At 43.7% G+C, this 16147-nt stretch overlaps 1 protein-coding gene across 1 annotated transcript in view; it reads right to left on the reverse strand.

The window, feature by feature from the left end:
• rin3 (Ras and Rab interactor 3) overlaps positions 1 to 16147 on the reverse strand; it is a 98159-nt gene that overhangs the window by 47636 nt on the left and 34376 nt on the right. The window contains exon 3 of the mRNA XM_080202376.1: positions 12652 to 12766. Coding sequence (XP_080058502.1) covers positions 12652 to 12766 — 115 coding nt within the window. The remainder of the gene's footprint in view (positions 1 to 12651; positions 12767 to 16147) is intronic.

The following is a 16147-nucleotide window of genomic DNA, read 5'->3' on the forward strand; positions in this document are numbered from 1 at the left end:
GAGGTAATTAGAACAGAGGGTATGAGGGGCACAAGATGGGTGTAAACGTTTTGCCTGCCTCAGTAACACACAGCCAACCCAATGAATCTTCTGGACCAAAGACTCATTCAGATCGGGTTGCCGACATATAATTCGCCAGGACTTTATTATTATTGAGGGGGAAATCTGGCATCTAAAGTGTAAAAGCATTCCTAACATTTGTTCAGAGCTGCACAGTGTAAGGATGGAGCAGCAGTACATATCAGAGCACCGTGGCTTCCTGACATGATGTTAGAGACGTATGTATGTATGATGGAAATGCAACACTGATGAGGGGGCTCATTTGACAATTGGTCACACTGGAGAGAAGTCTGTAAGAAAACAACACTCAATGCTGCGTCCACTGGCTCCAAATGTAATCGTAGTCTGCCATGGAGCTTCTGGACTACCGGGACACGACTGGAACAGGCCCATGTACCAAAAGTTGACAAAGTCTGTCACTACCACAGCATTGCATAACAGTAACAGGAGGTACTGGTATAGCCCAGTCCCAGGCAGATCCCAAGCATCCAGCAACCTGCCTCACACTAAGCTGATCTTTCTCTGCACCCTACCTATGATTGTAACACCACATTCTGCACTCTTGCCTTTCCTTCTCTATGAACGGTATGCTTTGTCTGTATGGCATGCAAGAAACAATACTTTTCCCTGAAAACTAATACATCTGACAATAATAAATCAAAAAATCATACATTGCTCCTGTCACTGAGGAATTACTGAGCAGTTTGAGAACTGTAATACCCAAAACATACACCTCTGTTAGCCCCAGAGTAAAAATCCTGAGCACAATGTGCTGTGCACTTTCTGTTGAGTTAACTTTGGAACTACTTTCTTCAGAGAGTTTCTTTCTGGACAAGTGGATTCTGACTAAAGCAGGAAATATAACATTTACTGATGACCATGGAACCATTGTTGGTGTAAAAACCTGTTTGGTTCACTAGTGCTCTTAAGGGAAGGAAATCTGCTGTCCTTACCCAATCTGGTCTGAGTGTGATTCCAGAGCCACAGCAATGTGGTTAACTGTCAAATTCCCCCTGAAATGGAGTGCGGTTAGGGATAGGCAATAAATGCTAGACCTGCCAACAATGCTCACATCCCATAAATGAATTTCAAAAACCTCCCATTTTGTTTGCCTAGTAACAGAAACCTTTCCCCAAAAACAAAACGCTGCAGATGCTGGAAATCTGAAAATAAGAGCAGAGAGTGCTGGAAATACTCAGCAGATCTAGTGGAATCTGTGGAGAGAGGATCTGACTTAGAATCCAATTTAGGTGCCAGACCAGTGTAGAAAATAGCTCACTGACCTCAATGGGGCTGGCAAGGTCATGTTGAGAGCAAGAGTGTTGCTGTGTTGTCACTGTTGTGGGATAGGTAGCAGATTGAGTGAATATCTATATTGCAAGTTGCGGAGAGAGAGATTAAGTTGTGGTGTCAAAAGTAGATTGAGTTATACAAAATAGAAGACTTTTGAGATGATCTGTCCTTTTGCCCCTTGGTGTCCCAGGATGCATAGGTTAGAGGGACTAGCGGGGTAAAATGTGGGGTTACAGAGATAGGGCCTGGGTGGGCTTGTTGTTGGTGCAAACTCAATGGGCCAAATGGCCTCCTTCTGCACTGGGATTCTATGATTTAACACTCCTTGAAACAGTTAGTGAAGATTCCTCTAAGGGTATGTCATCCTGGTGGTCTGTTTTCAATGTTCTGGAGTCACTAGTGTAAGGTTATCTTCATCAATCATATTGAGGTGTGGTCCTTCCCAAACTCTGCAGTTCAGAGAGGCAATGAAAGCTATCACTGCTCAGAGAACCTGCTAATCTCTTACCTGAACAGTCCAGGCAACATCAATGTGCTTTCACTCTTCAACTCTGAGTTCAGTCTCTATGCTATGGCTTATTAACTAAGGGAGCAAGGAAATGATTTGAATGCTTCTCTGCTCTCAAGCGGGCAGAGCCCAGAGACAGGGGATGAAGGAGGCATCACTGTGACTACTTGCATACATCTGTCCATTGCTGCGTATTTGCCCATCACATAGTCTGAATACACGGCAACGTTCTGCGGGTACCCTCAACGTAACAAGGATGCCAATGATGCGGCTGCTCCACCTCAATCTACTCGATGTACCTTGTCCAGAGCACAACAACAAACTAGACCTCAGCGGAACCAGCAACTCCATAGCTCTACCATTCAGCTGCCTTGGTGTAATTCCAAAACGTATGAACTCGCTTCTCGACATTTTGGCTAAGGTCAAGCGTCAGGTCAAGCCCAAGATGGGGTGCAATGCCTCATCTTATCAGCTTGGATCTTGTTTGCATCTCTTGTGGGCACTTTGAATTGGATTCAAATGGAATTTTGTCGTTGGAGCAAGCAAGGAATGGATTCAGATCTGTCTAATCCACTCTGAGCATTGGCTTTGTAACTTTAAGGACAGAGTTAAAAAAAAATCCAAAACTTGTGAACCTGGCCGGGTGTAAAGAGAGTGACAAACTCAAGTCTGAATTCTCCTGGATGAAGGTACAAAGCTTCTCCCCGAGGTTACATGAAATCCCATTCTGCCATAGTAGTCGATTGGCTAATCTCTGAAAGAACAACTGTAATAAGTCTTCAGAGGCAGAAATCCCTTCACTAAAATCCCTTTATTTACAAACTCTAACAGCAGTACAGAGTGCTCACAGTTAACAGTCTGCCTCTGGGGGGTGCTCAGACGAACTAACACTGCCGGTTAAGTACAAGGCAAAGACTCCCTGATTGGCCCATCAATTGGATCCTTAATCAGGGACATCTTTTGTTTTCCAACCAAATAAACAAAATCAAACAAACTTCAGGACAACTCAAGAGAAGCAGCTCCCTAAAAGGAGGGGAGCCACCCAAAACAAATGACAAAGCGGAAAGGAAACTTAAAACATCAAATTAAAATGTGAAAGTTTATTTGTAACCGTCACAAATAGGCTTACATTGAAGTTACTGAGAAAATCCCCTAGTCGCCACACTCCAACGCTTGTTCAGGTACACAGGAGGGAGAATTTAGCACGGCCAATGCGCCTAACAAGCATGTCTTTTCAGACTGTGGGAGGAAGGCAGAGCGCCCAGAGGAAACCCACGCAGACATGGGGAGAACATGCAGATTCTGCACAGACAGTGACCCAAGCCGGGAATACGAACCTGGGTCCCTGGTGCTGTGAGGCAGCAGTGCTAACCACTGGGCCATCGGGCTGACAGTATTTTGGGAATGCAAATGAAAGTCATTCAGCTGAAATCATGCAACAAAAAGCAATGAGGCTTTCACTTTTCACATTGACAAATAATACTTTTCACTACTTATAGACATTGCTACTGGAATTAACTCAGATGCACCAAACAGTTACATACAATGATTGTGAAGCAACAAAATTAAACTTTAACAGATGGAGATTTGATATACTGAGTGATTTATTGATGGAGTTAATCTTGACAGCAGCTCTAATGCTGGTTTGAGGTTGGTTGCTGCAGTTTGAAATGCAGCCAGGTTGAACCCTCATTGGCCCCTGCCAGGCTGTGTCTGACTGCTGATTGTTGTAACACAGACTACGCAGTGGCTGCAATCCTGTTCGGAGTGCAGTGGGTGAACCCTGGGGGCCAGCAGGGAGGATATTGAGCCTCTCTGATGGCCGCTGAAGGCGACCACCCTGCCGCAGCCTTTTAAAGGGGATGTGCAATCTGGCTACAGAAGAACAGGCAAACTTGGAAGGAGAGAAACGGCTGCTAGAACTGCAGATTATGTCTGCAGCTACCTTATGCCCATGCTACCTTAGGGACGCTGGCCCAGACATTGCTCAGAATGAGAGGCATCCTCTTTCTCTACAATTAAATAACCTTTTCAGAAGAAGTTAGAGGGATTGGGGCTGAAGGGATCAAGGGGTACGGGGGGGGGAAGACAGGATCAGGATATTGAATTCGATGATCAGCCATGATCAAAATGAATGGCGGAGCAGGCTCGAAGGGCCGAATAGCCTCCTCCTGCTTTTAGTTTCCATGTTTCTATGTCTATGTTTCTATCCCACTCAATTAGTTTCTCAATATCGTTTCCACGCTCTCATGATGTTACTGAAAAAACTCAACTCAAAGTGATGGAAGTCCCAGCTAGAAATCAGAATGTGCTTTCACAGTAACTTCATTGCAGTGTTAATATCAGCCTACTTGTCATAAATAAACGTAAGCTTCAATGAACTTAAAACAGATGGCTATAATTAAAGCTTAGGAAGCCAACATGCAGCCTAACATGGGTGAGGCCCAGCCAAAATCTTAGACAATACATTTCAGTTGAGGCAAAGTAGGTTTGTAAAGTGCCCAAAGTCTCCATCTCTCCAAAATACCGGAATGATCCGTGTATCAGATTCTGAAAATCAGAGCTGTACTATAATCAAAACCAGTAGTCATGCGTCATTCTGCTAGAGAATCAGGGCAAATGCTCTCATGACTTGATGACAATGTCTGTCTATTTTGGTGTCTTCCCAGTCTCAGTGTTAGTGGACGATTTGGCCGATGGGATTGTAGAAATGGAGCCCACTCGACCGTCAGTTCCTGATGAATTGGTAACAAAGCTCAGTCTCTGCAAAACCAATCATCAGCAATATGTGTTGACATGTAGTTCCTGGACGTCACCCTTCAGCCGCCGATTTGCAGACTATACACTGACACAGCCCGGTGAATCTTATCTCATGCAAGGCCCTTTCCCATGGAAGTAGTAAAGAATAAATAGAAAGGAGAAGTGAAACTATTGTCGGTCTCAGTGGAAGGTGCAGCACAAAAAATACGAAACTTTAAATGTGCTTTATCTTCTTTCAATAAAACTCAGTTTTTGGAACAATTCTTTTCCGTATAACCTGAACCCTCATTATTTACTGGGTTGCACTGTGGTTTCCACACTGTTAGAATATTCGTATCTGTTGTCATGGTAACTCAGCAGTGGTCACTGAGAGTTGAACTATAAGCATAAGTTTGATTTTTAAGGAAGAAACGGAGTTATTCTTTTGTAATCTTGTTCCATTTGCTTTCGTGACTTGTAATCTTTTTTGTACCGTAGCTTTTTTGTTTTTCCTTTGACGATAATAGAAACAAGACCAATTAGCAGATAATTCCTGTTTACAGAAGCTGAATTAAGTCCGCATTGCTGATTGTTAATCAAACGGGAAATGCCGCAGCTACTTAGTTTGATTGTTGAACGCATGCAGTTAACTTGGCAGTGACGACTGGCCCCTTGCTGTGGTAACATTGTCCTTGTGGTCGACAAAGGGCAGAAAGACAGAAAACTAGTGATCGATCAGTAACAGGGTGACCCTGTAACATACCTTGTGTCAAAGAAAGGTAAAAATCATTGCCGAAGAAAGCTTTGCAGAAATGGCTGGCACAAAGCAGGCCTGTAGTTGAAAATAAAAGACTATTTTATCTGCAAAACAGGTTGTTAACTTGACTCAATACCACTCTTGTCTCTCCATTTGTTTGTTGGTTCAAGTTCCCTCTCCAGGATTTGGACATCTATAACAATCTAGTTGACAACCCAGAATGTCACTGCACTGTCAAAAGTGCTGTCCTTCGGATAAGTTGTTAAACCAACTGCAACTGTGACCAGATAATAAATACAAAACACAGGTTACATAACGCAAGCCTCTTTTGATGTATTTCTATTCCTTTAACTGTGATAAGGAGCAGGCATGAATCCAAAGGGCCATTGATCACTTGGCCACAACTCCATTAATAACACCAAGCCATGTGCAGAAGTGGTATGAAACTCGGAACAGTAAGTAGGCACATGGCTCTCTTTCATATAGGCTAGATGTAGGAATATTCCCTAACTTCTCTCAGTTGAGAATCAGAGCTTTGGACATTTTATGCTATTCGTTTCCACTCTTTAATTAAACATTGAAGCAGTTGAGATCACAGTGTAATCTAATGATGCCTTATGTGGTTCAGTCAGATCTGGTGAGGGCCGTATCCTTTCAAACCTGCGTCCCTGCGTACCTGAGAGAATGGCCAGAATGAAAAAGTGTAATCTTTATTGCGCAATAGGGCATCAAAGGTGAAGGTGCAGCTATATATAGGAACATAGAAAACAGGAACAGGAGTGAGCCATTTCACCTTTGTAACCTGCTCCGCCATTCATTTTGATCATGACTGATCATCAAATTCAATATTCTGATTCCGCCGTCCCCCCCATATCTCTTGATCCCTTTAGCTCAAAGAGCTATATTTAATTCCTTCTTCAAATCACACAAAGTTTTGGCCTCAACTACTTTCTGTGATAGTGAATTTCACAGATTCACCATTCTCTGGGTGAAGACATTTCTCCTCACCTCAGTTCTAAATGGTTTACCCCTTATCCTCAAACTATGACTCCTAGTTCTGGACTCTCCCACCATCGGGAACGTTCTTTTTGAATCTACTCTCTCTAACCTCGTTAGAATTTTATAAGTTTCTATGAGACGCCCTCTCACTCCTCTAACCTCCAAAGTATATAATCTTAAAGGACTTAATCTCTTCTTATATGACAGACCTGCCATTCCAGGATTCAGCCTGGTAAACCTTCGCTGCACTCAGATAAGGACACCAACACTGCACTCAGTACTGCAGATGTGGCTTCACCAATGCCCTGTAAATTAGTTGAAATTTGACAGCTGAAATTTGGAAGTGCTATTGTAAGTGAATGGGAACTTCCCGTTTTGGCTGGTCCAGAAAGTAAGGCTTGAGGTAAGAAAGCAGACGACCAATGTTAAAAGAAAGTGATCAGTGATGGCCTTATCTGTGATTGATACGACAGGGCTAGCAAGATCTCATTTATAGAGAGTACAACAGGGCAGTGTACTCCAAGGAGGGGGAGCTTGATGAACTGAGATGCAGGCTGATCATGGAGGGGCGGCGCAATGGCACAGTGGTTAGCACTGCTGCCTCATAGTACCAGGGACCCAAGTTCGATTCCAGCCTTGGGTGACTGTCTGCATGGAGTTGGTACGTTCTCCCTGGGTTTCCTCCAGGTGCTCTGGTTTCCTCCAGCGGTCCAAAAGTGTGCAGATTAGGTAGACTGGCCACACTAAATTGATTCTTAGTATCCCAAGATGTGCAGGTTAGGAGGATTGGCCATACTAAATTGCCCCTTAGTATCCCAAGATATGGAGGTTAGGGGGATTAGCGGGGTAAATGTTTACGGGGTAGGGTAGGGGGAGAGCCTGAGTAAATGCTCTGTTGGAGAGTTGATGCGGGCTCAGTGGGCTGAATGGCCTCTTCCTGCACTGCAGAGATTCTATGCATTCTATTCTATATTTAAGAGAAGTCATTCATTGCAAAGGGAAGAAAGCAGTGAAGATATCTCGCTGAGAAATTTTAAAATCAAAATTACTTTCCCCTTCACTCTTACGACAGTCAGTAAGTCATCTGAAACTCGGTAATGTACGTTGCTTTTTAAGCACCTCAGATATAAAGTTTTATGATTATAGTGAGACAACATAAAAAAGGACATGCCAGAGAGAATATGATGCTTCAGTGCTGAGATTCACACAGCCTCCTCTGTAACACATGCGTACCTTGGCAGATCTACCTCGCAATGTATGAGAAGAAATGTTGATGTAAAATCCAAGTCAGAAAAATTAAAAAAAGAAGGCATTTATAGCAAGCAACTAATTGCAGAATCCTGTCATTTGCTATAAGGAAACCTGCAGCCAACTCAGCATATGATTTCCCTTAAGTTTACCACTGCCCTGAGGTTCATCACCTCTGTCTAAATCCTGGCTACATAGTTCTCAAAATAGTCTACTCCCATGTGTGGCATTCCTGTTTCCTGCCCCTCCAAGGCCAAAACTGTTTTTACTCTGTCAGAGACTCCACTGCAGTTATAATAATCTCCCAGACCATTCAAAACACAAGAGATCTGCAGAGACATTAATCTGGCGACTTCACAAAACCTCTGGAGCCAGGGGCTTGCAATTTAAAAACTGGTGCTTTGGCCAACAAAACTCAGAGTCAAGCTGTCTGCGTTCACCATCATTATATTTTCAATGAGACTTTAATTTCTTTCAAAGGGACCTCAAAATTGCTGAATGGAAAATGATCATGCTCCAGCTAGTTTGCCTCTTAGTATCTGGGCAGTAACATGTTGCAGTGTTAATGGGGTTGATTAATCATAGCAATCTTAGAATCACACAGTGCAGAAGGAGGGCAGTCAGCCCATTGAGTCTGCACTCACCACAAACCCACCCAGGATCTATCCCATAACCTCATGCTAGTCCTCCTGACACCAAGAGGCAATTTATCATGGCCATTTAACTTAACCTACACATCTTTGGACTATGGGAGGAAACCGGAATAGCTGGAGGAAACCCACGTGAAGTCCACAGCCGGGAATCGAACCCGGGTCGCTGCCCTGAGAGGGGTGAAGTTAAACCAGGTTGGATGGCTGAAGGAGGTGACACTGGCCCTTTGCCACTTGCTTCCACTGGGATTTTTTCCATGGGACTATTGAGGCCCTTAACCCCATCTGTGACTTGGGGGTGGTGGTGGACCCTCATGCCCAATGTAGAACCCCACTGACAGAAATTGCCACAGCAGGAATGCCACACATGGGAGTAAATTACTTTAAGAGTTATGCAAGTGACCAGAACTAGCCAGGATTTAGACAGAGGTTCATACCTCATCCAGCCTCCTGACTGCGGCTCTCCCACCCTTGCCAAGGCCTGCCCGACTGGCCCCAGCAAAGCCATGCTATTATCCTGCTTTGCTGGCCTCCATTGCTGTTCCCTGGGGACCACTGCAATTCCAACAGTGGCCACAGCTCCCAGTGGCACTGCTGAGATTGCAGAGCTGCCGGCCATCTGATTGCCCATTAGCCATTGGAGTGGGACATCTTCCCAAAAGAGGGCAAAAACCAATTAATTGCCATATGACCACAAAATCTGACGGTGGCTCCTCAGTCTGGTGTAAGTGGTTTCATCCCTAAATTTTCAGCCAACCAGCGGAACTACCATTGGTGAGAAAAGCTCTGGCCATGAGGTCAAGCCCCAGTGGGGTAGCTGAAGAAATTAAGTTCAATTAATTAAATAAATCAGATAAAATAATTAAGTAAATGGTGACTGTGAAACTATTTTTGTAAAAACCCGCCTGGCTCTCTAATGACCTTTCTCGAAGAAAATCTGCCATTCTCACTAGTCTGGCCTCCATGTGACTCCTAACCCACCAAGTGACTGAGTCTTTACTATCCTCTGAAATGGCCTAAGTTATTTGTATCAAACATGGTGGAAAAACAGCATAAGAATGAAACCAACTGGATCACTTGGCATCAGCCTAGATCAGAGTGCACTCTACCCGAGTCGACACTGCTTCCTCAATAGCACCAGGACGCTTGTGCCAACATTGGGAGAGTTATCCCACAGACTGGTCAAACAACCTCCGAACATTGTTGTGCATCAGTGATGGGTAATCTAGGCTGGTGAGTGGGCTGCATGAATGGTCCTCCTTCATCTCAGTGGGCCACCAGGTTAAAATCGGGCTTGGTCACCAACCACGACTCCATGAATAAGATTAAATACATTAAGCACACGTTGAATATTTAATAATGAGTTACAAAAGATGCTCAATCATTTATATATTAATAGAACGATCATCAACTTCAAATGGGAAAACCAAAAGAAACATTTACTCTTCGGACACAGATGGAGTGTGCGGCTCTCACAGTCAAAATTGTGAGCAATCAGCACACACCTCACTTCACTTGCCCTTGCATTACATGTGTATCACTTCAGTCATAACAGTAGGAAAAAAAAATACGTAGATGGAAATCAGCAGAATGTGGTCACGCTACATGTCAACAAAATGCCGCACTCAGAACTCAGATGGGTCATGTGTTGCCCCCAGTCTGAAGGTTGTCCACCACTGTCATACACACTAAAGCATACTTAACAATCAATGGGCGGGATTTTACAGCCTCGCTCGTCCCGAAGCTGTAAAAACCCACCTGAGGTCAATGGCCTAACCTATTGTATGTCCCTCGCCTGTTCCAATTCCTGTGATGGGCGGCGTGGTAAAATTCTGGCAAATGTCACAGACTAATCCATTATGGATAAGTGGCAAGTAACATTTATGTCACACAAATGCCAGACAATGATGAAGATATCTCCAAGACAAAGAATATAAACACTTCCCATTGACACTACCGTCACTGAGTCCTCCACTATCATTACGCTGGAGGTTACCATTGACCCGAAACTGAACTGGGCCAGCCACCTAAATGCTGTGGCTCCAAGAGATTGGGTATTTTATGGGTGAGCAACTCATCTCCTGACTCCCCAGATTCTGCCCACCATCGACAACGCACTTGTTAAGTGTATCATTAAATTCTCTGCTGCTCTAATACACAAGAAACTCAACATCCTCCAGGACAAAGCGCCCTGTTTGATTAGTACTTAAACATTCATTTTTCCACAAGTGACATATCAAGTGTGCACCATCTACAAGATGCGTGCCAGAAACTCGCCAAAATTCCTTCAACAGCATCCAATGGCCCATATCACCAAGAAGGGCAAGGCCAATAGCCGCAGAGGAAGCCGACCACCAGCAAGTTCTCCTCCAACTCACACACCATCCTGATTTTGAAATATATCCCTGTTCCTCTACTCGGTCAAAATCCTGAAATTCCCTACTTGATTGCACTGAGATATACAAGCTCGCCACCACCTTCTCAGGAGCAGTTAGGAATGGCAATAATCAGTGATGCCACGTCCCATGATCAGGTGAAAATAAACACTAGCACCAGGGCAGCAGTCTATCTTCCCCAGCTGCTCCGCAATGTTCCCATCAACCAGGCAGCAGGCCTTTCAAATCAGACCAGCGTCAGGCAGGAACCGCTGAGAAAAAAATGTAAAAGATGTCCTGATGTTAAAAACAATGGGATGATCAGAGAATCTGTTTCTCTGGGTTCCCCGTCCATACTGCCTCTCCCTCTGCATTGACTGCATCTCTGGGATAATTGTGTCACCCGCCTCTTGAAAGAAGGCTGAAAGGGGGACATGATGAGTGTGACAGCAGCAACCCACTTTTGTTACTGTTGTATATTACACGTTCAGTTGGTCTCACAAAGAGCACCTGAGATCGGTTGAACACAAAGTACTATTTTCGATAACAGATAACTAGGTACATATCTAAAGAATACGGCACGAGCTATGAGATAACACCATGCTTGCTTCGATACAGGACTCTGCCCAGACCACAACTAACTTTAGTCTCGGGTCAGGTGTCTCTTGACATCAAACTGTAGGTGGCACTGTTTCTCAGTCCCATATTAACCCATGCTATGTCAGAGACCCTTACATTATCTATGACAGTAGTTAGCACTGCGGCCTCGTAGCGCCAGGGACCTGGGTTCGATTCCTAGTTCCTGGCTTGGGTCACTATCTGTGCAGTCTGCACATTCTCCCCATGTCTGTGTGGGTTTCCTCCGGATGTTCTGGTTTCCTCCCACAGTCCAAAGACATGCTGGTTAGGTGCATTGGCCAAGCTAAATTCTCCCTCAGCCTACCCAAACAGGTTCCTGAGCGTGGCGATGAGGGGATTTTCACAGTAAATTCATTGCAATGTTGATGTAAGCCTACTTGTGACACTAATAAATAAAACTTAAAACAAAACATAGAACATGTGCAGTGCTCACCAGCATGACAGTGCATTTGATCAGTTGACATTCTCCACAGAACAGTTAGCGACCATTTGGAGGTTCCCCAGCAATGCAATCAGTTGAAATGGGCAGTGTGTTAATGATGACTTGCACTATGTAGGCTTTGCACATTGCCAATGGTGACCTGCAGTTTTCCTCAGGGATTAGCTTTTGTATTTTCCAACAAATTCTCTCCTTGTTTTCCTCAGAACCATAGAACCCTACAGTGCAGAAAGAGGACCTTCGGCCCATCGAGTCTGCACTGACCACAATCCCACCCAGGCCCTACCCCCACATATTTTACCAGCTAATCCCTCTAACCTAAGCATCCTAGTACACTAAGGGGCAATTTTAGCATGGCCAATCAACCTAACCAGCACATCTTTGGACTGTGGGAGGAAACTGGAGCACCCGGGGGAAACCCACGCAGACAGGAGGAGAATGTGCAAACTCCACACAGACAGTGACCCGAGCTGGGAATCAAACCCAGGTCCCTGGAGCTGTGAAGCAGCAGTGCTGATCACTGTGCTACGTGCTGCCATGGCTCACCTGTCATTACCAGACAGAGAGCCAATCTCCTGAACAATGCATCCTTTGCTACAATTTGATCATTATAAAACAGCCTACCACTTGGCTTACTGTTAATATTGCAACAGAAAGTCCACTGGTCTCTACAAAACATGGTCATTTTGTTTGACATTTGGCAAGTTATTCTTGTTTTAATTAAAATCATCGTTACAAAGTTAAAGTTGATGCAGCTTATGATGATAATGAAATACTTGTGTGTACTATAATTAGTGCACTGACTGTGCTGAAGTGTAACCTGTTTGTGGTTATTTAGCTGCTGTACTGACCAAGATCTTTAAATGTGATAAAAGGAAAGATCTACTTCTCTGCAATGATCACAGCAAGCAACCTGAATAGATAGGAAAAAAAAAGGTACTCACTCGACTTGTCCTCCTTTACAGAGTAATTCAGGATGTTAGGAGCTGCATCCAGCCCAGGGAAATTCACAGAAAGCACCATACTTGGGAGGGTACAATCCTTTCTCACCATGAACCTCTGTAAATAAGAATTAAGTGTGCTAAGTTGTATTATTTAATTTGTTGGAAATAAGATACCTCCAATATAATAGACTCTTCAGCACTCAAACAGGAAAGAGATGCATCAGGCTGCACAGGTTAACAAATCCACATAAAGGAAACCATTTGAGTACCGAGCCAAGTCATTGATCATTTAATATTTAAGTCCAAGATCTTGATTCAAGGTGTCAGCCATCTTGACATCAAAAAGAAATAAACTAGCTAGGAATAAACTATTTCCATCTGTTAAGTAATGGGTTGGCTGTGCGTGAATGGGCTCCATCTGAAAGAGCTCTGGTCTAAAACTGGAGCGTGACACTCACAGTTAACACCTATCTTGCTGCAAACTGAAACAGGACATACAACTTCAATTTTTGATATGAGCCCCGCAGCTATGTCAAAGTGGGGAGAGCAAAATGGTCCGTGAAAAATGAGCAGAGAGCTAAGTTGAATAGGGTCCACAAAGGAAGCAGGGATCTCACTATCCGACTATTTTGTGTCCATCGAGCACTGCCAGCAGCCTCACAAACTCCACGCAGTTGCTGATTTGAATTATGATGTAGAGATGCTGGCGTTGGACTGGGGTCAGCACAGTAAGAAGTCTCACAACACCAGGTTAAAGTCCAGAGGGATTATTTGGTAGCACAAGCTTCTGGAGTGTCGCTCCTTCTTCAGGTGAGTGAAGAGTTGTGTTCACACAAACAGAGCATACATAGACACAAACTCAGTTTACAAAATGGTTGGAATGCCAGTCTTTACAGGTAATCAAGTCTTAAAGGTACAGACAATGCGAATGGAGAGAGGGTTAAGCACAGGTTAAAGAGATGTGTACTGTCTCCAGCCAGGAGATTTTACAAGCCTAGGCAAATGGTGGAGGTTACAGATAGTGTGATATGAACCCAAGACCCCAGGTGAGACCGTCCTCATGTATGTGGAACTCGGCCATCAGTTTCTGCTCAGCGATTCTGCATTAAATTATGCCAGTATCTACCCGTTGTCAATTGGCTGGGCGGGTATATGGGGGGCAAAAATTATGATCACCACTTAAAGTTAGTCTGCACTACTTAGAGCTAGATGCACCTCTTAAAGGGGAGATGTATTGTGACTGGAGAAGGCACTGGCAGTTGTACAGGAAATTAATCTGAGCTGGAAAATATTGAAGATCGCTTCAACACAGGAGAAATGTGGATTTCAAGCTTTTCGCGTACTGGAGGAGATGGAAAGGGAGAGTTGGGAGCAGGAGACCCTCCACACATCAGCTCAGAAGAGGTTGGAAGCAGATGATCATGGGTATTAATGCTAGGAGTCAAACTTGAGAATTTGGATGCAATGCCGTAAAAGTGTCCATGACCCCACACGAGCGGTCACAGTCAGTGAATGCATCTTCAAATGTAATTTGCTACCCAACTGCACTACTAGCCACAGCAAACAGTTATGGCATTCATTGACACATTTCTTTCTGAAGGTGACATACAACCAGAAGGTAACTGGAAGGAGATACATGTGCCTCCATATCCTAATATTGAAGAGATGATGCTGGTCATTATTGGATGGCCACTGCTGCTGCCAGGGCCAGTGGGAATGCTGGAACTATCAAAGACGATAATATCCTCAAACCTAATCCTCCTTCTCACATTCTGCTCCATTTATCCCACACTCTCTTCTCATTTCCAGGTGGTATTAGCATGTACCTCTCTTTCTCCCCCCCTCCTCCAAACAGAACCTTCTCTTTGTATCCTTCTCCTTGAAGATAATCAAGGAAATATGGTATGGCCCAGCTGAGGAGGAATGACAAGTAGATGGTGATGATGAGGATATACCATCATTTGATTTCACACTTGCAGCCAAGAGCTCAGTCACTGACACCACTCAACTTAGAAGAAAGCACTAAGGCAGGATCTATACAAGGCAGTGCACCTCTGAGTTCCAACATGGCACTGTTGATTGAATCAGTGTTACACCCTAATTGATGTAATGATCTGCCTACTCGCCATATTTCATACTTGGGGCAGCATGATGGCACTGCTGTCTCATAGCGCCAGGGACCCGGGTTCGATTCCCAGCTTAGGTCACTGTCTGTGTGTCCGTGTGGGTTTCCTCCAGATGCTCCAGTTTCCTCCCACAATTTGAAAGATGTGTTAATTAAGTGTACTGTCCATGTTAAATTCTCCTTCAGTATACCTGACCAGGCGCTGGACTGTGTGTAAGAGGGGTTTTAGAATATCTTGGGACTAAAAGACTAACAAATCAGAATAGATTAATTTACAGTGAAGTCACAAAGTGCCTAGAATATTTTACAAAGGTACTATTGGCATAGAGGCACATATAACCACTGTTAGAGAATTTTGACATGTATTTCTACATATTCTGTATTAAAAGCATACATCTTGGTCAATAGCACAATGCCCTAAGACATGCCTCAAGTAAAAAGAACTACATTGTTTGGAACAATACAGCTACTGAGTGCAAGAAAAAAATCAATTCTTATCAGCGTCTCTCAGTGGTCTTCTAAGGAATGCCGGAGTTCTCAGACAAGCCAAATGAATAGACCATACATTATACAAGATAAGGGAAAGTCTAGAGTACCAGGAGACTGTAAGCAACTCTTAAAGTTCATGAACTGATTACACAGTCCAATGCTGTCCAGGAGTAAATGTTATTAGCCAAGGTAAACAATCCATACTAATAATGATTGGCTCACTAGGGTGAGCACAGAGGTGGGCAAATTACTTCTGAAAATTGTCTTATTGTAATACTGACAGCGATGTATTTTTAGAGTGATTTTGGATCGCCACCAAAATCACCCTCCCTCGCTGCATTGAATCAGGCCTGGGAAATAAAGGAACATCTTTAACCAGAATACTGTCCCCATGAGTCTCTTATGTTAGCTGGGAAAGCCAGCTTAGTGATTAGTCCCTGAAGAAAAGCTCCAGTAGTGTGGCAACTAGGGGAATTTCACAGTAACTTCATTGCAGGGTTATAATGTAAGCCTACTTGTAACACAAATAAGTAAACTTTTTAAAAAACTTGAAACTCTTCAGGCTGATGTTTAATGTTAATTTACTAGCACCCCCAGCTATCTGGTGTCCAACACAATTCACCCCACAAGTGTATTTTAACTAAAATGATATTAATGTGGGTTCATGCTATCACTGTCTGAAGTTTAAATATGGAATCATGGAATGATACAGAACAAAAAAAGCCCATTCAGCCCATCATTTCTATGCAGCCTGTTTTATAGAGTATTATCCAATGGGTTCCATTCTCCTGCTCTTTCTCTGCAGCCCAGTATATTGTTATCTCTTCAAACATTTTATATAGTTTTATTTTGAAAGTTATTATAGCATCTCCTTCCACTAGC

Source organism: Carcharhinus amblyrhynchos, chromosome 14 (genome assembly GCF_965287045.1).
Source record: "Carcharhinus amblyrhynchos chromosome 14, sCarAmb.v2.hapA, whole genome shotgun sequence".
NCBI lineage: Eukaryota > Metazoa > Chordata > Chondrichthyes > Carcharhiniformes > Carcharhinidae > Carcharhinus > Carcharhinus amblyrhynchos.